General features: G+C 43.7%; 1 protein-coding gene across 6 annotated transcripts in view; it reads right to left on the bottom strand.

Annotated features, from left to right (window-relative positions):
* Positions 1 to 26291, bottom strand: part of KIF21A (kinesin family member 21A) — a 303313-nt gene that overhangs the window by 55930 nt on the left and 221092 nt on the right. For 5 of the 6 annotated variants that reach the window (XM_082254436.1, XM_082254439.1, XM_082254440.1 and 2 more), the window contains 3 exons: positions 19589 to 19754; positions 6010 to 6030; positions 1914 to 1974 (listed from right to left, as the gene is read on the bottom strand). In XM_082254436.1, the coding sequence (XP_082110562.1) occupies positions 1914 to 1974; positions 6010 to 6030; positions 19589 to 19754 (248 nt within the window). The remainder of the gene's footprint in view (positions 1 to 1913; positions 1975 to 6009; positions 6031 to 19588; positions 19755 to 26291) is intronic. The other variant, XM_082254437.1, reaches the window with a different exon arrangement.

Genomic DNA, 26291 nt, shown 5'->3' with positions numbered 1-26291 from the left:
CTGCACACCTAAGGGCCCTTTCACACGGGAGATCCGATCAGATCCGCCTGTCAGTTTTTTAGGCGGATCTGATCGGATCCTCCATGCAGCTCTATGGGGCAGCGGATGTCAGCGGAGACACCTCCGCTGACACCCGTTGCCATCCGTATCCGATCCTGTCCGTGAAATCTGGACGGATGGAAACCCTATTTTTCCATCCGTTCAGTGATCGGATCGGATCTGATGAGAGCGGACAGGCGGTCCGCTCTCATCCGATCCCCCATAGAGGGCAGCGGGGGCTGTGACACCTCCCTCTCCGCACTCCACTACGGAGGCGGACCGTGTGAAAGAGGCCTAACACTCCGTTTTAGTGTGCAGACAGCGGTCCATTTTAGGCTGAAGCGAGCCAGCCCAAAACTCGGGAGGGCTCATTTACACATAGTGCGCTGACTGGCATTTTTCCACACTGGATGAATGCCAGTCACTACTAGGGAATATAGAGAACTATGGTTTTATTTGTGTTCCATTCACACTGCAATAAAGCCCAGAGGGGCAGTGCAGTGAGCTGCAAAAAATACAGACATGCTGCATTTTATCCCTGTGCACAGGTAGGCACTGCATGTCACCATACATGCACATTGTCGCTGCTGTGCAGCGATATGAAGTGTCACTTTGTTCACTTCAAATAAAGTTACATTGTGTGATGTGAAAAAATGCACAACACATCCACCTCTTACCATGCCTCACTACAGCTTAAAACTGACAGGTGCCTGCATGCTAAAATTTAGCATGCGGACAGTGTGAATGGGCCCTCAAGAGTAACTGAGCACAAAAACAAAAATATAATATATTGCAGATGAACAGTCTTTACATGTGGTAGCCACTCTGATTTCCTTTTTGCAGGCTTTTCCCCCTAATTTTCACTTAAAGCAGTTGTAAAAGCAGTTTGGTGATTTTTACCCATAGGTAAGCCTATATTAAGGCTTACCTGTTGGTAAAATGAATATCTCCTAAACCTGCATGCAGCTCCTGACATTAGCGGTGCAGGCACTCTCAAGGTCCAGCATCTGAAAGGTTCAATGACCTGTGGGAGGGGGCTACAGTCTGCCCTGAATTCACATACTGACAATAACGTGTGGCATTCCCCCCCGTTCTTTCTCCTCTGCGTCACTGATGTTAGTTATTGGCTGTCTCTGTGCTCCTGAGACTTAAAACAGTAGCAGCTACTCTCCCCCTCCCTCATACTCTCCAGACAGCATGATTCTAAGCCCACAGCTCAGATCTGATTTTCTTACAGACAGCCTCAATCTGTACACTGTGGGAACTTCTCAGGACAGAACTGCAACATAGCAGCCAGCTACACGCTGTGCAGATAGAGGCTGTCTGTAAGAGAATCTGATCTCAGCTGTGTAAGAAGGCCGAGCTGTGCAGTGTGTGGATGTGAGAAGGAGCTCAGTGGCCAGAGTCCATGAAGGGGGGTGCTACTGAAATCTGGGATGGGGGGGAGAGCGGGGACAGCCCTCCCCAACACCACCTCCACCCCTAGATTCAGCTAGGTCTATGCTACTTCTATATTTTTTCCACTTTTATTCAGAAGAATACTACTGTGCCTGAACTTGGTTACTACTGCTTAGGTGTGTGACCTTTTAACAAGCATGGCTGCATCTCCCAGTGTCGGAGAGATAGGAAGAGGAAGCAGATTGTTGAAGTTGTAACCACCCCCCTCTAAAAATTCAAATAGCAAACATCAATACTGGGACCTTCATGACAGATGAAGTGCCAGTGCTGTAAAAACAAAAGAAGAGAGCAAAGAAACAACCGATTCAAGATGATGGTAATATTGGTTAATTTAGCCTATCCCACACTTTTTAAAATTTTGGCTGCATCTTACCGTTAACATGTTTAAGTTACATGTATCATGTCTCATAACATACCTGCCTTCTGTTCCTGGGCTTTGTAATGATCCTTCCTCATCACTGCTATATTCTTGATTCTCTGAAATAGACAATAGCATTTATGACAATAAAATAAAAGTAATGTAGCAATGTATATGTATGTGAATGTATATGTAAAGCGCTGTGTAAATTGACAGCCCTATATAAGAACCTTAATAATAATAATAATGTAATACACATACAGAATTAAAGGAAAATACCTTTCATGTTTAGATCAATAAGCTGTGATAGAACATTTTTATTTTTACATACTGCTGTGCAGCAGATAATATTCCTGCAAACTAACAGTAACGAAACCCTAAAACACTAATGAGAAAAATAATGGCCAAACACAAGACAAATGCACCATCCTAAAATATAGGCATATCAAGACTTCTGTAAAACTGGATATTTTATATATATATATATATATATATATATATATATATATATATATATATATATATTTTTTTTTTTTAATTACTGAAAGAGAATTCACAGATGTTTTAATACCAATCAGCTAAAGCTGTCAAAGTGACATAGATGATCTGTTCAACAAAGTTTTTCAAGTTTTGTAAATGTTCACATTTATTTTCTGATCTCTGGGGTGAACACTTTTGCGATTTAAATCGTAGTGAAATAGATTTACTGAAGAAATATACACTTTCAAAACATTGCTTTAGTAAAAGTGGAAATTTTCATTGTGAATTTAACATCCAGGTAATGATACTACACAACAGCTACTTGGTTTCTTAACTAAACCTCATCTTTTGACCCAACAGAACAGATACACACTCCTACTCGCTTGGACGGTAACACACTAGACTTTGTTTTCCCCCTCCTTTGCATTCCCTGCAACCTCTCTCCAACATCCTTTTCTTCTCTTCCATCACAACCTTGTCAGTTTCACACTCTTGTCTTCAACCTTCTTTTCTTTGAAGCAGCAAACAGTTACCCGTAGATGCTTTCTCCACTTCAACCCGTCTTTTCTCTATTCTGCTACGGACACAGCCTCTAAGACACTTCTGTCTTCAACAGCTCAACCCATCCTCACTGGGCTCCCCTCACTAAATGCAGAAACAGGCCCCCGACCACTTTAACCCTAGCAAACAGATACCACACAACAGCTGACACCAAAAGTGTCAAATTATATAATTCATGCTCTTGAGTGAGTGTGGTGTAAAACTAGGTCCCTGAAAGCCTTTCCCTGTATAAAGTGGTCTTTATAAATTATAATTTCTCCCTTCATGCTGCCAAACAGACCAGTTTTATCACTTTTATTACACTCCTGCATTCAGACCTCGTCAACTTTTTTCTAACTTTAAAAACTTTACTACTCCATCCTCCACTGCTGGCGCCTACCAACTTATTCGCTGCCCAGGACATTGTCAGTCATTTAAAAAACAAGACAGCTGAAATTCGTAATGAAATTGCTACTGTCCAGTTATCTCCCCCAATTAACATATCATCTATACCACCACAAACAACATGCTTCTTTGAGGTTGATAAACTTCTCGGATACCCACCTGACCATCTGCCTCTGGAACCCATTCCCACACAACTACTCAATTATACCCCATCAGTGTACACCTAAGACTCATCTCCTTTCTCCTATATATCTCCAATCTCCTAGAACGCCTAACACCCCCAAGGGGATTCTCGATTTACACTTCTATCCTTGGTCAGCTAAAAACTCACATGGTTTCCAATACTATTTCGTTGCAGACAAATCCCAAATCGTTACTCATTAGCCCCCCCCCCAATCTCCCCCAGTCTCCTTGTGCAATACTAATCTACAATCTGCCAGTATGGATGTCAAACAACTTCCTAAACCTAAGCACATAATATATTCTCCACCTAAGCCCACTCCCCAGACATTTCCATCGAGGGATAGCGTAGGGAAGCCAGGGTGCACTCATCCTCACATCAGATCACTATCCACATTTTGCTGCCTCCATTTCCTAACATTTCCTAAACATTACCATTCTTAAAGCGGAGTTCCACTCAAAAGCGGAACTTGCTCTTTAAGTTGTCCTGAGCCCCTGACATGCCACATTTGGCATGTCATTTTTTTTTGGGGGGGGGGGGGGTGGGAGAAGGTACCTAGTTTTGACAGGTACCCGCTCCCACTTCCGCTCGAGCTGCCTTGGCGGCTCGAGCAGAAGTTCTCCTCTCCCCCTCCCACCCTGCTATCTTCTGGGACATGTCACAGGGCCCAGAAGATTGCCTGGCTAGTCACAACATGCAGCGCTACTCGCGCAGTGCACACCCGACTGTGAAGCTGCAAGCTGTCGCAGCCGGGTGCCCACAGTAGTGATACCGGCGCCACGGGGAGAAGACGGAGAGAACCAAAGCTCCCCCCAGCTGCATCGCTGGACCTTGGGACAGGTGAATATGTATTAAAAGTCAGCAGCTACACTTTTTGTAGCTGCTGATTTTTAAAAAACACATAAGCCAGTGGAACTCTGCTTTAACAAACTACTCCATTAAGCTACTAATTAATTCACTTATCCCTCATTTACACCGCATTCACACTGAAGCGGCACGACTTCGGGGGCGACCTGTGAAGTTGCGTGCAGAGCGACTTCGGCGCGACTTGCACGGACTTCATAAAATGAATGTCTATGCAAGTCGCTCCAGGTCGCCCCGAAGTAGTACAGGACCCTTTTTCTAAGTCGGAGCGACTTGTGACGCTCCTATTAGAACCGTTCCTGTACCACACAATGGACCGTGACGGTGCACGACTTGTCAGGCTGACCAAGTCGCCTGACAAGTCGTATTAGTGTGAATGGACTCTTAGACTACTGCAAATCCCTCCTCATTTGTCTCCCTCTACATAGGCTATCCCCCTTTCAATCCATCAGTGCTGCTGCCGGACTCATCCACCTTACCAGCTGCTCAGTGCCTGTCACCCCTCTCTGCCAATCCCTCCACTGTCTTCCAATTACCCAAGAAATAAAGTTCAAAATATTAATAGCAGCTTACAAAGCCAGCTATATCACCAATCTCATTTAAAAATATCAACCAAACTGTCCACTTCACTTCTCTCAAGACCTCCTGCTCTCCAGCTCCCTCACCACCTACTCCCATGCTCTTGTCCAGGACTTCTACAGAGCCTCTCCCATCCTCTGGGACTCCCTACTCCAACCTGTATGACTATCTCTTACTCAGCCTTTAGGCTATCCCTGAAATTCATTCCTTCATGCAAGCCTATCCTAGCAACTAAATTTTGCTTTCTCGATCAACTCCTCACAACCAGCTACTACCTTCTGCATCACTTTGCTATCCCTTTAGATTGGAACCTCTCACTAGCAGTGCACCCCTAACCATCTTGTCCTAAATTTTATTGCAACTGCACTCTCTCCGCTTATTTTGTAAAGCATGGCTCAAATGGTTTCCGCAATATAAATCTTGTATAAGAGAAAGATAAAAATAAAAAAAAAAAACTGTCCAAAAGAGGATCTCTACAAAACAGTTTAGAAAAAAAAATATACATAGATCTGGGATCTTAAAGACCAACTTCAGTTATTAAGTAAATAAATATAGGAATTAGGAAATATAAAAAGTGTGTCCAATGCCATAAAAGGGAAACATCTAATCACAGTTTTATAAAATTATGCTTACCTTAAAAAGAAATGTGAGGGGCTTTGTCCCTCTCATCTAAAAATTAAAACTGCTTGGTTGCAACAACTACATACTGAGAGCATTGCTCAGAATAAACATTGATATATTATGTGAGTATTACAGTTGTTAAGATGTTTGATGCGGCTTCTAAGTAAGCTGGAGGGATTAATAAAGAAATGGGTGACCTGACAACTTTTAATGTTATGGTGCTGAATACTCGAAGGGTGGAAAGTTAATGGTGTGTCAAGTCTTACAGATGTACAGAGACAATATTATCAGCATTCAGCTGTTAATATCTTGTTTAATGTATGAGCAGGGATGAGGTTGGGGATGTGTTGATGTGGAGATGTTCTCAAAGGAGGACATGCAAAGCATATTCTCAGAAGGTCTGCGTGGTCTTCTGGTTAGTGCTCATGGATAATTAGTCAGTCATGCATTTGCACAACAAAGAAAGTGCTTAAAACATACTTACCCATCTGAATGCTATCTAGGTCTGTGTAAGTTAAAGCAAGGAAACAAAAACCAACACCAAAATCAAAACAGAGCCAACTGCCAGGGGAAACAATCTCCATTGCTATCAAGAAATTTTTACTGGAAATCACATGAAAGGAGTAAAGTAGCTCAAGCCATTGGGATGTAAGCAATAGTAAACAAATCTACATTTTGGGCTCATTTACACATACATATATTTATAGAAAAATAAAAAAAAAATAGGTTTAAACCTCAGTAAAAATGTAAAGCATCACAAAGAGTTTATACATTTTTCCTTGCACTCTCCCTTTGTGTCTGTTCTATCAATGCTGTGAACATTTAGTAGAGTTTTGCTTTATACAATGAGCTATGCACAAGATCACAAGATTATATTAAGACATGGATCTTTAAAGTTTGCAGGTTCAGAGATTTCCAGCATAACCCATATTTATCATACATGGATGAGATAACCGTTATTTTGGGCAACTACTGGACTTTTAGCTATAAGTTGACAGCAATCCTTCCTTTACATAGTTACATAGCAAGTCTAGTTGAAAAAAAAAAAAAAAAAAACGACAAGTCATCTAGTTCAACCAATAAGAGGAGAAAAAAAAAATACCAATATACACAATCTTATACCCACGGTTGATACAGATAAAGGCAAAAAAAAAAAAAAAAAGACCGCAAAGCATGATCCAATTTGCTCTAGCAGGGCACAAAAAAAATCCTTCCTGATCCCCCAAGAGGCAACTGAATATTCCCTAGATCAACTTTTCTAAGGGTTTTTGCCTTCCTCTGGATCAACTGTAGGAATAAGACTATATATATGGGATTGTATGATTTTCTTTTTTTTTTCCTTTTATTGGTTGAACTATGTGGACTTTTTTCAACAAGATTAACTATGTAACTTTACCTATAAATATTAGTACGCAGTTAAATTATGTACATTTGGGAAAGAATCCATACCTTTTTTAAAGCAATCTACTTAGCTGGCCAGAACCAGCTCTTTAGGGAGTCTACTCCACAATTTAACAGCTCTTACTGTGAATAAACCTTTCCATATTTGGAGATTAAATCTCTTTTCATCCAGATGTAACAAGTGCCCCCCTTGTCCTCTGTGATGACCTTAAAGTGAATAACTCATCACCAAGTTCACTATTTGGACCACTTATGTATTTATACAGGTTGATCATATCCCCCCCCCCCCCTCCATCTCCTCTTCTTAAGAGAGAATAAGTAAATAGCTGAGCTCCTCCATGCCTCTTATCAGTTTGGTTGCTCTACTCTGCACTTTCTCCAGTTCCCTGATATCCTATTTGAGAACTGGTGCCCAAAACTGAACTGCATATTCCCGATGAGGATTTCTATAGGGGCATGATGATGTTCATTTCTCTCTCTGGAGTCTATACCTCTCCTAATACAAAAAAGGACTTTGCTCGCTTTGGAAATCACTGCTTAGAATTGTATGCCATTATTAAGCTTATTATCTACAAGAACACCCAGATCCTTCTCCACCATTGATTCCCCCCAGTTGTACTCCCCCTAGTATGAATGATGCATGCATATTCTTAGCCCCCCAAGTGCAAAACTTTACATTCAACATTAACTACTTCATCTCCAGATCTCTCATCTTCATTTACCCCCTTATCGACCAGGCCATCTTTTGCGAAACGGCACTGTGTTACTTTAACTGACAATTAATTGCACGGTTGTGTGACACTATACTCAAATAATTTTTTTGCCCACAATTAGAGCTTTCTTTTGGTAGTATTTAAACACCTCTGCTGGTTTTATTTTTTGCACTATAAACAAAAAAAAACTACAATTAAAAAAAAAAAAAACCCAACAATATGTTTTACTTTCGGCTATTAAACCTATCCAAGTTAAAAAAAAAAAAAAAAAAATCACATTTCTTCACTAATGTAGGCCAATATGTATTCCACTACTTATTTTTGGTAAACAAAATCTCAATAAGCGTACATTGATTGGTTTGCGCACAAAAGCTATAGCATCTACAAACTATGGGATATATATTTATGGAATATTTATTTATTTTACCAGTAATATCTGCGATCAGCGACTTATAGCGGGACTGCGATATTGTGGCGGACAAATCAGACACTAACAGTTTTTGGGAACCAGTGACACTAAATACAGTGATTAGTGCTTAAAAAAAAAAAAAAATGCACTGTTATTGTACTGGCACTGGGAAGGGGTTAACATCAAGAGCGATCAAAGGGTTAACTGTGTGCATAGCCAGTGTTTTTACTGTGGGAAGAGGTGCTTTTACTAGGAGGCGGCATGTTCTTGCTTTGCAGAAACACAGGATCCATACCTTCTGTACTGACAGAACGGCAATCTCCCTTGTTTACATAGCCATTCTGTGTACAGAACGTTTGGCGGGTGCCAGCGGACATCGGGTCCGTGGTACCCAGCGATCGGCTCCCGCTGTGCACAATAACAGCGGGAGTGAGCTGCTAGCGGCGTGCATTCACACCAGCAGCCGGAAGTGCTAGATCACATATTTATGAACATAAAACTGCTATAGGGCGGTCGCCAATTGGTTAAACCTAATTTGCCACATAGGTCTCCAATTAAACAGTGCAATGAGGTCAGCTTGTAAGTTAGAGACATCCTGTAAGGATGTTATTCCACTGCATAGCTTGGTGTTATTTGCAAAGACTGAAATGGTACTTTTAATCCCAGCCCCTATATCATATAAAAGTAAGGGTCCCAACACTGAACCTTGAGGTACTCCACTTACAACTCTAGACTAGGGATGATCGAACGGTTCGGGTTGACCATCGGTTCGGCCCGAACATTGGGTGTTCGAGGTTCGGCCGAATTTAGAACTTTTTGCCCAAAAATTTCGGAATTCGGCAACCAGAACCGCCCAAAATGCAATGCTTCAGGAAATGGGCTTTAAAAGCCCATGATTGGACCAGAACCATTAGCAAAAGCCAATTGAGGGGGCAGGAGAATGCTAGGAATGTGATTGGAGTGACTAGGGGGTCCCTAGACCAATCATTAGTGAATACGCCCCCCAGTATATAAGATCGCCCCCGCCATATTCCTAGCATTGTTATACTGGACATGGAAGAGAGTGGAAGCAGTTCTGTTAATTTTACTTTAAAAGTGTCATTTAGCTATTTATTAGTGTGAGGAAAGGGATATCTAGTGTAGTTAGAGTGCTCCTTTACACTTAAGTTAGCTTCAAAAATTTAGTTTCTGTAGGGAAAGTGTTAAGTGTAAGGGGACCGTAGTGTAGTGTAGGGTTAACTGGCAGTGACTGCTATGGCAGGGTGACAAAACCCTTCCATAGCAGGGTGACCGCTATAGAGAAATGATCATTTCTCTGAATTGCTTCGGCACATCCATATGGCTTCTCACCAGCCAAGCATTTTTTATGCTGCAGGGGCTGCCACTGCCACTTTTTTGAGGACATGTTTGATGTCAGGCATGACATCTGAACATGTGTATAGGGGGTATGTATACACATATATGTCTGTATATATACCCCTAGACATATATAGGTGTGATAGTAGCAGAAATAAATGCTTGCGCTAATGAAATCATTTACAGTAATATATTTCTGCTACTATCACACCTATATATGGCTAGGTGTCTATATACATATAATTATGTGTGTATATATATATATATACGCTATACACAAGTTCAGATGTTTTGCCTGCCTCAAAAGAACCCAAAAAAATGCCAAAAAAACGCTAGCGTCCAAAAAAAAATGCCCAGGTGTGTTTTTGCTGGCATTTTTTTTTTGGAGGCAGGCAAAACATCTGAACTTGTGTATAGTGGTGTATATACACACATCCATATATTTATATACACACCTAGACATATATAGGTGTGATAGTAGCAGAAATAAATGCTTGCACTAATGAAATCATTTACAGTAATATATTTCTGCTGGACATGCTACAGAGCTGAAACTTCACAGGTACACCTTTTAGACCCCCCAGACACAAAATCACACAAAAAAGTTCTTAAAAATTGTCATTTTTGATAAAAAAGCCAATTATTGAAAAAATTAAAAAAAAAAAAAAAAAGAGATTTTGGATTTTTGGATTTAGTATCTGGGGGCTCTAAAAAGTGTACATGTGAAGTTTCAGCTCTGTAGCATGTCCAGAACCATAAAAAAAGATCGTTTGTATTAGAAAACTTTCAGCTCAGGGGGTTGGCTTCGCTGCTGTAACACCTTGCCGGTTTAATAGAAGGCATTTTTTTGGGTTCTTTGCAGTCAGGAAAAACATCTGAACTTGTGTATAGTGGTACTGTGCACAAGTTCAGATGTTTTTCTCATGGTTCTGGACATGCTACAGAGCTGAAACTTCACATGTACACTTTTTAGACCCCCCAGATACTAAATCCAAAGTCAAAATCAAAAAATCTCTCTTTCAATAATTGGCTTTTTTATCAAAAATGACAATTTTTAAGAACTTTTTTTGTGTGATTAATAGTTAATGGGGCATGACCCAGAACCCTAGGCACTTTTTAGGGGCATTTATTGGGTTTTAGGGCTTAAAAATGGTGTTTTTTGATTACCAAAGTTCGGGTCCCATTGATTTCAATGGGGTTCTGAAATCCGAACCGAACTTTTGGGAAATTCGGGTGTTCTGGTCAAACCGAACTTTTCAAAAGTTCGATCATCCCTACTCTAGACCAGTCAGCGTTTGAGTCATTAACCACTACTCTCTGAATTCAGTCTTTCAGCCAGTTTTCCATCCATTTACAAACTGATTTTTACACGCCTGTAGACTTAACCTTAAACATTGGCCATGTATGGGGTACTACGTCAAACGCTTTGCAAATCCAAGTATACTACATCCACAGCCAGTCCTTTGTCTAAGGTTTTACTTACTTCCTCATAAAAAGAAATCCAACTTGTCTGACAACTTCTGCATTTCATGAATCCATGCTGTCTGTTGCTTGAAATATTTTTTCCCAGCAAGAACTCATCTATGTAGTCTTATTAAACTCTCTAGTATTTTCCCAAATACAGAAGTTAAATTAACAGGTCTATAATTACTTGGTAAACATTATGATCCTTTTTAAATATAGGCACCACATTGCCCTTATGCCAATCAAGTGGTACTATTCCAGTCATTAAAGAGTCCCTAAAAATTTGAAACCATGGCTTTGAAATGAAAGAACTCAATTATTTTAGGATTTGTGGGTTTATGCCATCCAGGTGCTTTAATCCCCTTTATGCTGTCCAATTATTTTGGACCATATAAATGTTGAGCCATAGTGGTTCATTTGGGGCTATATCAATACCACCCCCCCATTATGGACACGAGCTACCCCATTCTATGTATACACAGAGCCTAAGAAGGTATTTATTAAATGTGCCTCTTTGTCCCCAGTGTCACCCACTCTAGATTATTTTGTAAGGGGCCTACATGCTCAGACCTGACCTATTTACTATGAATAGGTTTTAATAATTTTTTGGGGTTTGTCCTTTACATTTCTGATCTTTTACCTTTGCAAGTGATCTAGCCCGCCTGCCTTACTCAACACATCCCTGCACGGAGCTTTGAGAGGAGTGTCCCTGATAACACATGTCCAAGTTGTTCTCGTCTCGCGAGCTGTGAAAGCCTGGTCTCTACTTGTGTATGCCATGCTTAGGGAACAATGTAAGAGCCTACACTGCAGATAACATGGTTGTTGAAGTGTAGAAGAAAGAATTAAAATTATACTGCACCATAAAAATATCTTTTTTTTTTTTTTTTTTTTGGAATTCATATTTGCCAATGATTCAATTAGAATGTTTAGGGTTCATGCATACTGGGCTTAACAAATGCAGCTTCTAAAAAGGAGTTTTGTGTTTTCCCCTTAGAAAAAGCTTAATGTTATCCTATGCATCCATGCACATTAGGATGTTTAGAGGCATATTTTAAACTCAGAATTTACAGGCAGAAAAGAAAAAAAACCCTTCTGGTTTGAGTTTTTGGAAGAGTTTTCTGGCAGAAAAAAGCGCTAAATGTTCCTAAACGCCAGTACAAAAATGCTCTATATGAGTTTTTTTTTTCTGCCTATAAATGTATTTATTTTTTTGAAGCCCAATGTGCATGCCCCCCCCCCCCCAAGAAGCAACGGGTTACTTACGGGAAACATGTGATTTTTGACATACCGTAAAATCCATTTCTCTGATGTTCACAGCTCCGGTTATTCTTGACCATTGGATTATGCTGCCCCCTACAGGAGTAGGACACTAGGCAGAAAAAAACTTCTGGCTACACCCATGGGCAGTCCCAGGGGGTATACTCCCTCTTCCTGCTATGGTTTTGTTTGTTACAAGCAGTGTCAGGAGGATTATAACTCCAGAGGTGGGTACTGTGTCTACCAATGAACATCAGAGAAATGGACTTTACGGCAAGTCAAAATTCCCATTTTCTCTTTCCTTCATTGATGGACACAGCTCCTGTTATTCTATATGGGATGTCCCAAAGCAGTGGGTGGGAAACAGCAAAAAATTCCCAATGCTAAACCAGTAGCCAACCAGTCAACAGGGGCTCAACCAAAATAACTGCAACTCACCTGAAAAAAAACATTACACCCTCAAAGAGGATCAGGTCCTTTTAAACAGCAGCCTGCAAAACCTTGCGGGCAAAGGAAGCATCCGCAGATGCCAACACATCCACTTTATAAAACTTTGTAAAAGTGTGCACCGACGACCAGGTGGCTGCCTTGCAAACCTGCGTCACCGACACTGGATGACAGAAAGCCCAGGAGGCACTAAGCACCCTAGTTGAGTGCGCCTTGACAGGGAAAGGTGGCACCTGACCGCTGATGGAATAGACCTGAACCACCATCTGTCTGATCCATCTAGAAATTGTCGCAGAAGTAGTGGACAACCCTTTGCGAGGTCCATCCGTGAGCACAAATAGAAATTCTGACTTCCAGAAAGACTCCGTAGGTGCCAGGTACACCCTAATTGCCCAAACCACATCCAAGGCATGCAAGGCAATTTCCTTTGGATGTTAAGGCCTGGGACACAGGGAAGGCAACACAATGTCTTCATTCAAATGAAAGTCAGAGACCACCTTAGGAAGGAACGACGGACCGGGGCAAAACACATAGAAACATAGAATGTGTCGGCAGATAAGAACCATTTGGCCCATCTAGTCTGCCCAATATATCTGAATCCTATGAATAGTCCCTGGCCCTATCTTATATGAAGGATAGCCTTATGCCTATCCCATGCATGCTTAAACTCCTTCACTGTATTTGCAGCTACCACTTCTGCAGGAAGGTTATTCCATGCATCTGGAGGTGTACAACCTCATCCTTGTGAATCACTAAATAAGATGGACGGGAGAACGCCACCAGTTCCGACACCCTGTGCGCAGAGGTGTTAGCCACCAAAAAGGCCACCTTCTGGGACAGTGTAAGCGGCGAAATCTCCCAAATATTTTCAAAAGGAGGCTTCTGTAGAGCTGAAAGCACCAAATTGAGATTCCAAGGTGGCAACAGAGCTCACACTGTAAGAACCAAAATATCGGACACCCTGAAGAAAAGTACGCACCAGGAAATGTGTGGCCATAGGTCGCTGGAAAAAGCCACTAAGGCTGATACCTGGCCCTTGATGGTACCCAAGGCCAATTTTCGTTTACCCCCCCCCCCCCCAACAGTCGAAGGAAGTTTAAGATCCGAGCAACCGGGAAGGTGCTAGGATGAACTCTAAGAGACTCACACCTCGCAATGTACGTCTTCCACGTACGATGATAGATCTTCGTAGAAGTAGATTTCCTAGCTTTTAATAATGTAGGAATCACCAATTCAGACAGACCTCTATCCTTTAGCACCTGCCGTTCAACAGCCAAGCCATCAAAGCCAGCGACTGTAAAGCAGGATGGAAGATTGGTCCTTGGTACAGCAGATCCTCCCTGAGAGGAAGCTTCCAAGGAACGTCGGCGACTAGCCGCACTAGATTGGCGTAACAAACCCAGAAATGGCAGTCCGGAGCCACTAAGATGACAGGAATCCCTTCTGCCTTGATCCTGTGTAGGAGTCTGGGCAAAAGCTAGAGAGGAGGGAAGGCATAGATCAGACGATACTGACCCCATGGAGCCACCAGCGCGTCTATGGCGTCTGCCAGTGTATCCCTTGACTGAGCCCACAAACCTCTGCACCTTTCTGTTGAGCAGAGACGCCAACAGATCCACCTTGGGGGTGCCCCACCAGAGACACAGATGATGAAACACCTCCAGATGAAGGGACCACTCCCTTTGGTCCAACACCTGCCGACTGAGGTAATCTGCCTGCCAATTTTCCACCCCGAGAATGTGTACGTCGGAGGGGGCTGGAACGAACCGTTCTGCCCACCTCAGAATGCCGGATACCACCAGAGCCACAAGGGCACTTCTTGTGCCCCCTTGGTGATTGACATAAGCCACGGTCGTGGCATTGTCCGATTGAATGCGCACTGGGCATCCCTGAATATGATCCCTCTAATGATCCAGATACAGTCTGATCGCTCGGAGTTCCAAGACACTGATCGGTAGTCTGGACTCTTCGAGCCTCCAGATCCCATGAGCAGAATGCCTGCCGAGGATGCCTCCCCAGCCGGACAGGCTGGCATCTGTGGTGACCACTGTCCAATACAAGGGGAGGAAGGATTTTCCCAGCCAATGTTCCCTTTAAGCAGCGGGCATGCGCGGCCGTGCAGTCTGATTGACGGTCCGGCGTAGCACAAATTCAGACCATGCAGCCGCGTGAAGACAGTGAAGGTAGTGAGCAGTGCGCCCCGAGAGCCCGCCCATTGTGTGACAATAGCGAATGAAAATTCGCTATTGTCACACGGATCCTCCTCCTGGCCAATCAGGGAGCGGGTCCTCCCGCTTCCTGATTGGCCGAAAGGCAAACCACCCCATGCCATTGGCCGAGGTCCGAGGAGGAGGCGGGAGGACTGAGGAGACGCGGGGACTGAGAAGCTGCCCTGAGGTAAGTGCACGGGTCTCGCGGGGGAATGCTGGCATCTCTGCATTGATTGGGGGCAATGCTGTGGGCACTCTGCATTGATTGGGGGCAATGCCGTGGGCACTCTGCATTGATTGGGGGCAATGCCGTGGGCACTCTGCATTGATTGGGGGCAATGCCGTGGGCACTCTGCATTGATTGGGGGCAATGCCGTGGGCACTCTGCATTGATTGGGGGCAATGTTGTGGGCACTCTGCATTGATTGGGGGCAATGTTGTGGGCACTCTGCATTGATTGGGGGCAATGCTGTGGGCACTGCATTGATTGGGGGAATGCTGGTCACTCTGCATTAACGTCCCCCCCCCCCCCCCATTGCTCAGTCTAAAGGTTTGCCCTCAGAAATTTTTTTATTTGCTCAGCACAGTAAAAAATTAGAGGGAAAATTTTCCCCACCCGAAGCGCCGGAGAAAAAAGCAACCATATCAGGGACTCCTTTGTTCCCCGACTCAGCGGGATCTAATTGTTCAGACACTGAGGAGTCTTGTCCTACTTGGTCAGAATTTCCCTTTGCAGGGACCTCGTATGGAACTGTGCAAACAGAACCGCCTCGAAGGAAGATACCATCAGGCCCAGCACCCGCATGCAAGTCCAGAGGGATGACCAATTGTTGAACAGCAGGAGGCGAAATGCAGTCTACAATTTCTGGAGTTTGTCCAGAGGAAGGAGCACTCTGGCTATGGCCGAGTCCAGAGTCAGGCCCAAATAGTCTAGCTTTGTGGACGGAACCAGGGCAAAATTCTGAAAATTCAGAATCCAGCCGAACTCCCGCAGTTTGTATTGTGATCTCCAGGTTCTCCGCCAGAGCAGAGAGTGAGTTCGCTCACAGAAGGAGATCGTCCAAGTAGCCCAGTACCGCGATCCCCCGTTGACGTAGCAAGGCTAGCACCGGAACAAACACTTTTGTGAAGACCGGAGGAGCAGAGGAGAGACCAAAAGGGTAACGCCACAAACGGATAATGCTCCTCTCCCACAGCAAAGCGAGGAAAACGCTGGTGAGTGGCACATATTGGAATGTGAAGATAGGCATCCCTGATATCTATAGAAGCGAGGAACTCCCCCTGATGAAGGGATGCCACTACCCTTTGAATGGACTCCATTCTGAACTTCTGTACCCGCACAAAGCAGTTTAGCGCCTTGAGGTCCAGGATTGGACGCTCTTTGCCTTCCTTCCTGGGGACTGTGAACAGGTTTGAGTAAAAACCCTGAAAACCTTCCGAAGTCGGGAACCTCCATGAGCCACCAGGGGGACCCCACAAAAAAGTATAACACACTGCTAAGGTACAATTCTCACCACGCTGGCAGCACCACCCGGTCACACAGTACAAGGCACAGAGCGATCCTCAGGAGAGGGGGAAAGGACCCCACCAGACTTACCACCCGCCGACACAGGCTCCTGCAACAATCAATCGTCCGGTCACTGGCGGCGCAGCCCCCAGTCCAGGAAAGTGACCAGACCACCCAAAAAAAAAAATACATCCCCTGCGTATGTGGAGGGGAGGAGGAGGCAGGATGTGGGACTTGGCGGGGGGGTGCCTGTGGGAAGGAGGGGAACCTGGGGGTCTGACCATCCGAAGGAGGGGCCCACGTCCACCCCAAACCCTCCAGGGGTAGAGGAGGGACAGCTACTCACCGTACCAGGTAGTAGGTGAGCACTGCTCCAGACAGATCCTCCTCTCCATTGAAACGGGGGCTGCCGGCAAGGAGGAACGCTGTGACTCAAGCCGAGGCCAGGTCGTAAGGCTTTTGACACTGTCCCACATAGAAGACTTATCAATAAACTACAGTCATTGAACATGGACTCCCATATTGTTGAGTGGATTAGGCAGTGGCTGAGTGACAGACAACAGAGGGTTGTAGTCAATGGAGAACATTCAGAACAAGGTCATGTTACCAGTGGGGTACCTCAGGGATCTGTACTGGGACCAATTTTGTTTAATATCTTCATAAGTGATATTGCAAAAGGCCTCGATGGTAAGGTTTGTCTTTTTGCTGATGACACAAAGATATGTAACAGGGTTGATGTTCCTGGAGGGAAATGCCAAATGGAAAAGGATTTAGGAAAACTAGAAGAATGGTCAGAACTCTGGCAACTGAAATTTAATGTGGATAAGTGCAAGATAATGCACCTGGGGCGTAAAAACCCAAGGGCAGAATATAGAATATTTGACACAGTCCTGACCTCAGTATCTGAGGAAAGGGATTTAGGAGTAATTATTTCAGAAGACTTAAAGGTGGGAGGACAATGTAATAGAGCAGCACGAAATGCCAGCAGAATGCTTGGATGTATAGGGAGAGGTATAAGCAGTAGAAAGAGGGAAGTGCTTATGCCGCTGTACAGAACACTGGTGAGACCTCACTTGGAGTATTGTGCGCAGTACTGGAGGCCATATCTCCAGAAGGATATAGATACTCTAGAGAGAGTTCAGAGAAGAGCTACTAAACTAGTACATGGATTACAGGAAAAAACTTACCAGGAAAGGTTAAAGGACCTTAACATGTATAGCTTGGAAGAAAGAAGAGACAGAGGGGATATGATAGAAACCTTTAAATACATAAAGGGAATCAACTCGGTAAAGGAGGAGAGCATATTTAAAAGAAGAAATACTACCACAAGAGGACACCGTTTTAAACTAGAGGGGCAAAGGTTTAAAAGTAATATGAGGAAGTATTACTTTACTGAGAGAGTAGTGGATGCATGGAATAACCTTCCTGCAGAAGTGGTAGCTGCAAATACAGTGAAGGAGTTTAAGCATGCATGGGATAGGCATAAGGCTATCCTTCATATAAGATAGGGCCAAGGACTATTCATAGGATTCAGATATATTGGGCAGACTAGATGGGCCAAATGGTTCTTATCTGCCGACACATTCTATGTTTCTATGACCTCGCAAGACGTTTAACTTGCAGGGCCCGCCCCCGTCCAGTGGGGCTGTGTCGCAGCCAAACTGGTGCAGAGCTGAGGCCTGTGTGCGCTCGCTGGCCAGACTGGATTGACCACTGGATCTAGATTATCCAGCTTGTCGCCCAGTCTGGCAGTTGATCGAAGATCTCACAGGAAAAATCCAGGAGGAAAAAATTTTCTATCTAAAAAATGTTGCCATGATCAAATATCCCAGAAAGAAACTAGGTCCTTACTACTGACTAGGAAGAAAAAAACTGAGTGACTATAGCAGGAAGAGGGAGTATACCCCCTGGGACTGCCCATGGGTGTAGCCAGAAGTTTTTTCTGCCTAGTGTCCTACTCCTGTAGGGGCAGCATAACCCAATGGTCAAGAATGACAAGAGCTGCGTCAGTCAATGAATGAAAGAGAAAACATGAAAATAATTTATGATGGAATATCATACTGCAGAATTCAGGATTATCACTTAGTTTAAATCTTATCCATTTTAGAAGGGACGCTCCTTTCATGTGATCTCTAAGGATAAGTGCACTTTTGTGATAAATATACAATGTTATGCCATAAAATTATGATATTAATGCAGCTTTCCACTTCAGTGTCGTATAAGAAAGCATGTGTACAGTACAGTACATGAGGAATAACAGTGGAGAAAATAAGGCATCCCAAGCAGACTTTAGCTGCCCATCTGGCAGCCATGCACATTTAGAGACCCTGGGATACATTATTAATGTTACTCATGAAACAGAGCCTAGGGCTCCTAAAGACAGGCTATAGATAAACAAAAGTAAATTTTAACTGCTGGACCTTTTACAACTGCTTTCAAATAACAGAAAAAGAGAACGAAGTAGCAAAATGTTATTTTCAAACTTTTTTTTTTTTTTTTATTAGCTAATGTGTTTTAAAAGTGCACTTACCCTTTAAGGTAGAGAATAGATGCTGTAATGTAATATCATATACTGAAACTGCATAATTAACCAATTACTGATAAATTGAGAATAAGCCATATGTGGTGACAACTTTCTCCTCACTTCTTACATATAGCAAGGATTTGCACAGCTATTATCTCAGCAAAACCTCACAAAAAAATCCTAGCAGCAAGGCCTTCAAGACATTATTCAGTACCCACAAAATAATATCTCAGAAATAAATTCTAGCTTGAAATCATGAACATGAAGAACAAGCCAACAGATTTCACATTGTAAAATCAATGCTTCATTAAATAATTCTTAAATGGATATGCTGCACCTCACAGATTTACGGTTTCTTCACTCTACAGATATTGACCTGTACTTCTCAAATAAGCAATGCAGCTGCTCTGTTCAACTTAATGAAATTCTAACAGGCCAATCATGTCTGAGCAACTATTGTGCAAAAAGGATATGGATGGCTGAAAAATAACAGTCACAATGTGTACATACACATATTCTATAGATTTATATATGTGATTCTATATCAGAGGGAACTAAAATAATACTCAAAAGTTCAACCCCCAAAAAAGGTACTGGTTTACATACATTTATTTGGAAAAAAAATGATGAGTGAGGCAAACTAAAGAAATGGCTTCGCCCTAATAAAGTTATCTACAGCATTTATTCCAGAGACAAGCTCACAATTAAGATTTCTCAGACATGCATAAATGCAAACATGCAGTAAAAGCAAATGCTACATTCAAGATACAACCTTGTAGTGCATGTCCCAAAAGAGCATCGAGTTCTGGGTTCAGTTCTGCTTTTTCCTTTAACATGTGGAACAGAAGCTGGTTTTGAGTAGCACTGGTGATTTCAGTTTGTTTCAAACGCCCTTCCAGAACTTTAATTTGTGCTTCTCTCTGGGCTGCTTGAAGACTCTGTGTGAAAAGCAGTGAGAATAAGCATTAAACCAAAAACTGTTTATATAGGATTATCCATAGTGATTACAATAGGTTATTGCATTATGCAGTAAAAAAAAAAAAAAACATAAAAAAAGGAAAATAAACACATGAAAATAAATTCATTAATATTTAGAATCAGACTTAACTTTTAGTGCCGGGTCACACTTGTGCAATGCGGGAAGGCTGCGAATTCGCAGCCTGTTCCCGCATCGCAAACGCACATCTGGCAGTTCACACTGCCATATGCGATACACTGGGGGTGTCAATGTTAACGACACCCCTCGTTTGATCGCATATCGCAGTGCGATCTGACAGTTCGCACAGGATCGGATCGCACAAGTGTGAACCACTGTGCGATCCGATCCTGATGCGGCTGAAAAAATGCCTCATGTGCGACTTTTGTGCGGGTGCAGTGCGAATTTAACCATACAAAGTGTATGGCTGAATTCGCACTGCACATCCGATCGCATGCAATGAAGGAGCAGTGCTCTCAGATATTACATGCGATCACCGCACACGCAGAAGCGGATCGTTCCCGATCGCGTTGCTATTACGTTTTGGAAGGTTTGCCAAATGGTTTGCGAAATATCGTTTTTGTGGCGAAATTGGCCCCATAGGAATGAATGGCGGAATGTTCAAAACTAGAGTGGGGCCTGAAAATAGTTAGATGAGCGAACAAATCTTGCCACAATTTCGAAACTGCTGCCACTCCCTCATTTTTAATGACAGCCTATCCCTGCTGTCACATCTAAGCAAGAGCCCTAATAGTTTTTACACTATTACCGACCGTTTGTTTCCAACTCATGTCGTCCCTTGACATTCATTGAAACTGCACTCAAACCATGTCAAATTTCAAGGCCGTTTTCTAACCTGTGACTGTGCCTTCAGTTTTAATGTTTCATAGACATACTATACAACGAAATGTCGGCCGGGGTCTTGTCATTCCTACGGTAGAAGTCTCTAAGCTGTGAGATTGAGAGCTTTTACACCAGATCCGTATGAAGATGGGGACCTCCAACTTTGGTAAGTTGCCCCATAAGAATGAATGGCGGAATGTTCCGGAATGTTCAAAACTAGACTGTTTTCAACTGCCAAAATTTCTTAACTGCTGCCACACCCACACACACCCACAGTTACTCCACCCACTCCAGCTGGAGACTACCAGTGGCGGCAAGAACACTTCACACAATTTCCCTGGAAATTGTACGTTTTCTAGTTTGATATATTGCTGGAAAACAAATTTGCTCCATTTACCCGTGGCTTCCAGAAAGCACAATTTTCATGAAAATGCTTATAAACCTCTCTAATTTATGTATAAGAGAAGAGATTATCCCTGGCTTCCTGGTAAGCAAATATTGAGCAAGTATCCAAAATGAGCCTAAAAACACACTGCAAGCCACTGCAAAGACTATCTAGCAATGCACATAAAACACATACAGTATCTCAAAAGGGAATACACCCCTCGCATTTTTGTAAATATATTATATCTTTTCATGTAACACCGAAAAAATTCCACTTTGCTACAATGTAAAATAGTGAATGTGCAGCTTGTATAAAAGTGTAAATTCGAAATAACTCAGCACACAGCCATTAATGTCTAAACCGCTGGCAACAAAAGTGAGTACACCCCTACCTGAAAATGTCCGAATTGGGGCCAAAGTGTCAATGTTTTGTGTGGCCACCATTATTTTCCAGCACTGCCTTAACCCTCTTGGGCATAGAGTTCCTCTTCCACTCCTTTCTGACGACATCATGGAGCTGGCAAGTGTTCAAGACCTTGGAAGGTAAAGGAGCGCATTTGAGGATACCCCGCAAATGCTCAATAGGGTTTAGGTCTGGAGACATGCTTGACCAGTCTATCACCTTTACAATCAGCTTCTTTAGCAAGGCAGTGGTCGCCTTGTGTTTGGGATCGTTATGTTATATGAATAACTGCCCTGGAATGCCCTGCGGCTCAGTCTCCGAAGGGAGAGGATCCTGCTCTGCTTCAGTATGTTACAGTACATGTTGGCATACATGGTTCCCTCAATGAACTGTAGCTCCCCAGTGCCGGCAGCACTAATGCAGCCCCAGACCATGACACTCCCTCCACCATGCTTGACTGTAGGCAAGACACACTTGTCTTTGTACTCCTCACCTGGTTTCTGCCCCACACACCTGACACCATCTGAACCAAATAAGTTTATCTTGGTCTCATCAGACCACACTACATGGTTTTAGTAATCCATGTTCTTAGTCTGCTTGTCTTCAGCAAACTGTTTGCGGGCTGTTTTGTGTATCATCTTTAGAAGAGGCTTCCTTCTGAGACGACAGCCATGCAGACCAATTTGATGCAGTGTGTGGTGTATGGAGTACTGACAGGCTGACCCCCCACCCCTTCAACCTCTGCAGCAATGCTGGCAGCACTAATACGTCTACTTCTCAAAGACAACCTCCTGGCTATGACGCTGAGCACGTGCACTTAACTTATTTAGTTGACCATGGTGATGCCTGTTCTGACTGGAACCTGTCCGGTTAAACCACTATATGGTCTTGGCCACCATGCTGCAGCTCAGTTTCAGGGTCTTGGCAATCTTCCTATAGCCTAGGCCATCTTTATGTAGAGCAACAAATCTTTTTTTCCGAACCTTAGAGAGTTTTTTTCCATGAGGTGTCATGTTGAACTTCCTGTGACCAGTATGAGTGAGAGCGATAACACCACATTTAACACCTGCTCCCCATTCACATGAAACCGGGGAGGGAAAATGGCTAATTGGGCCTAATTTGGACCCAATTTGGACATTTTCAGTTAGGGGTGTACTCACTTTTGTTGCCAGCGGTTTAGACATTAATGGCTGTGTGTGGAGTTATTTTGAGGGGACAGAAAATTTACACCGTTATACAAGCTGTACAATCACTACTTTACACTGTAGCAAAGTGCCATTTCGTCAGTGTTGTTACTGAGGGGAGTACTCCCTTTTGTGAGTACTGTATATTCGAAATGTAGAAGTGCAAGTAGGTTTTGGATTCTACCTAAATATCCTTGTACTGTAAGTGGTTCAATCACAGCCTGTTTGGAGGGAGCAGGGAAAGGGGCTGAACCCCACACTATGTGTCATTAAGCACATACAAGTGCCCCCATAGCAAGCGGCTTGGCGCGGGGGGGGGGGGGGTTTAGCCAGGAGAGCCAGTGGGGGACAAAAGAAGAGCAGGATCAGGGCTGCTCTGTTCAAAACCATTGCACAGAACAGGCAAGTAAACTAAATGTAATCACTTTAACCGAAAACCCTATCACAAAGACATTTTGGTTAAAACCTCTCTTCGACCCCTTTCACACATGCTGCCCATTTGTCTGTTTTTGATCCATCCATTGATGGATGAACAACAGACAAATTCAGCTCTATGGAAAAACGGATGTAAATGAATGATCATCAATTTACATCAGTTTACATCCGCATCCGTCATCTGTTGTACGTCATAACTTTTTAAACTGATCAAAGCTCTATTTTTCTTCCGTTAAAAAACGGATTGGATAAAAAATGGTCAGTTTTTCATCTGTTTTTGCATTGGTAGTGGATATAAACAAACGGCTGAGCACAGACGAAAAACAGATGAGCGCTGGTGAAAAACGGATGAACGCTGGAGAAAAACGAAAGAGAGCTGATGATAAACTAATGAATACTTAATCCATTTTGACATGACTGAACTGATGAAATTAACAGTCCACGTGTGAAAGACGCATTTAAATTTCCTGCCATCAAACTCTGCTCAAAATTCTCTCTATGAAGTGAGTGTAAAATCAGAGAGGAACAGGTGAGAACTGCAGGGGATGAACAATCCCAAGATGTCTGTTTCCCAGGAGATTTCAGGGGACTAATTATAGAGATCAGTTAGATGGCATAGGCCCCAGGATATGGGCTTTTTTTTTTCCTGCCTGGTGTCCTCATCCTGTAGGGGGCAGCATAACCCAATGGTCAAGAAGAATATGGAGTTGCGCCTGTCAATGAACGATACAGAAAACTGGATTTTTGCCTTACCGTAAAATCCTTCTCCAATGTTCATGGACGGCTCCATATCTTCTTGACTGTTGGTTTATGCTGTTCTCCATTGGAGTAGGACACTAGGCAGCAATAAATTTGACGACGCCTAGGGCAGTCCCAGGGCGTATACTCTCACTTCCTGCTATAGGACTTCAGTTTTGTAACAAGCAGTGTCAGAAGAACATAAAACCCAACTCAACAGAGGGGCAGGTGATATGTCCATCGAACATCAGAGAAAAGGATTTTACGGTAAGACAAAAATTCAGTTTTCTCTTTCGTTCATTGACGGATACAGCTCCATATCTTCTTGACCAATGGGACGTCCCAAAACAGTGTTAATATGAGGGGTGGGAATAACACTACATGAAAAAACACACTTCCCAATGGCTAAACATAGCCAACCAGGCAAAACAAGAGCACAACCAGAAACAATTGGAGCTCACCTGACAAAAACAACAAATACACCCTCAAAGAGGACTAAATCTCTCCAACAGCGGCCTGCAAAACCTTGCAGTCAAAAGAAGCATCCGCAGATGCCAACACATCCACCGTATAAAATTTTGTGAAAGTGTGCACAGACGTGGCCGCCTTGCACACCTGCATCACTGACGCCCGATGACGGAAAGCCCAGAAGGCACTAAGCGCCCTTGTAGAATGCGCCTTAATAGGGAAAGGAGGACCCTGGCCCTTAATTGAATAGGCCTGCACCACCGTCTATCTGATCCATCTGGAAATGGTCACAGCAGACGCGGCCATTCCCCTACGGGGTCCATCCGTAAGGAATAATGGAGAATCCGATTGCTGGAACGACTCAGTCGCTGCCAAGTACACCCTGATCCCCGAACCACATCCAAAGAACGGAGGGCAATCTTTTTAGGATGCTTACGACACAGAGAAGGCAACACAATGTCTTCATTTAAATGGAAACCAGAGACAACTTTAGGAAGGAACGACTAACCAGTACGAAGTCACCAGATCAGGAATCCCCTCGTACGCCAGCTCAACAGGATCAGATTGTCTAGAGTCTGTGGGTTCTTGTTCCATTTGACAAGGATCTCCTTCTGTAGAGACCTGGTATGGAACTGGGAAAACCGAAACGGCTCAAAAGGTGGAGACCATCAGGCCCAGCACTTGCATGCAAGTCCTGAGGGATGATTGTCAGTTGGACAGCAGAAGCCGTATCGCATCCTGCAACTTCGAGTTTCAGCTCCGGAAGAAACACACGGGCTAAAGTCCTGTCCAGGGCCTGGCCCAGATAGTCCAGTTTTGTGGAGGGCATGTCTTCAGGCAGAAGCGAGTGTGTCTGGAGGGCCCGCTCTTGACTTACCCGGACAGGGCCTTTTGGAACCCGCTACGGGGTTAGTGGATTTTGATCCCTGGTCCTTAGACACCACCACCATAAAAATCAGGCCACTTATGGGCCAAGAAGAGCTTAGCCCATTCCGTTAATGTCGGTGAAACCAAGGTTATTGCAAACGCTGGCCGCAGAACCGAACCGGCCATGGTGAAAAGGTATCATACCAGATATTAAGCTCTCTTATCAAAGGGGTCCTTAAAGGACGGAGAGTCCTCCACTGGAAGGAGGGTGGCTTTATTCATCCTGGAAACCTGAGAGCCCACCACGGGTGGTACTGTCAGTTTCTTTATCAGGGACTCTTCAAACAGATACCTTCTAGCAAAGCGCTTATGGACCCCAGACAGTGTGTTTGGGGGAACCCCACCGACTTGCGACAATGATGTCAAAATAGGCGGGAAAGGGGAATATCTTTGCTTCCTTGGGAGGTTCTAGGAGTACCAAACTGCACAGTTGCAGCTGACGCAGTGGTAGTTGCGTCCTCTAATTTTTAAGTTTCCCACACTGATACAATTAATGCATCCACCAGCGCCTTTTCATGCACGACTGTAGTGGAAGAGGAATCATCCTCACTATCAGAGCACTCAGGGTGCATGGACGTAGACCCAGTAGGCTGACTCAAGTTTGCAGCGGCCAGATCAACATCAGAATCTGAGGAGGCAGAGTATGCCGGTGAAGGCGTAGGACGCTTTCTTCTCGTCCTATTTTGGAGGGCCAAATCTACCAGGGACTGCAGCACCACCGTCAGTGCAGACAAGACGGACTGGGACCCCGCAGGTACCACAGCCTCAGAGAGGGGGTCAGGTGGTGACACGTGCTCAAGGGACTCCATGGGTTAAGCTGTAATCGCCAGTAAAATGTGTAAAATTGCTGTGAAAAATAACAACCCACCGCTGCACCAGCAGTTCTACAAGTCCCTGTGCACCAAAATCGCTATAGCAGCAAGATAGAGCCAAATAACCCCCACAGGGCCTCACCACCACCTTCTCAGATGTGGATGCAGAGTGTCAGGCTACCCACTGTGAAGTGATCAGAGAGGAAGAAGAAGCTCATAGAACTGCCGCTAGAGGCCCACCGCTGAGTCACCTCCCCATAGGCTCCAAAAACATGGCTGCTGATTGATAGTAATGGGAAACTACA

Source organism: Pelophylax lessonae (genome assembly GCF_965119305.1).
Source record: "Pelophylax lessonae genome assembly, chromosome: 4".
Classification (NCBI taxonomy): Eukaryota; Metazoa; Chordata; class Amphibia; order Anura; family Ranidae; genus Pelophylax; species Pelophylax lessonae.
Note: the sequence above shows the minus strand (reverse complement) of the source record. Positions and strands in the feature narration are given on the sequence as shown.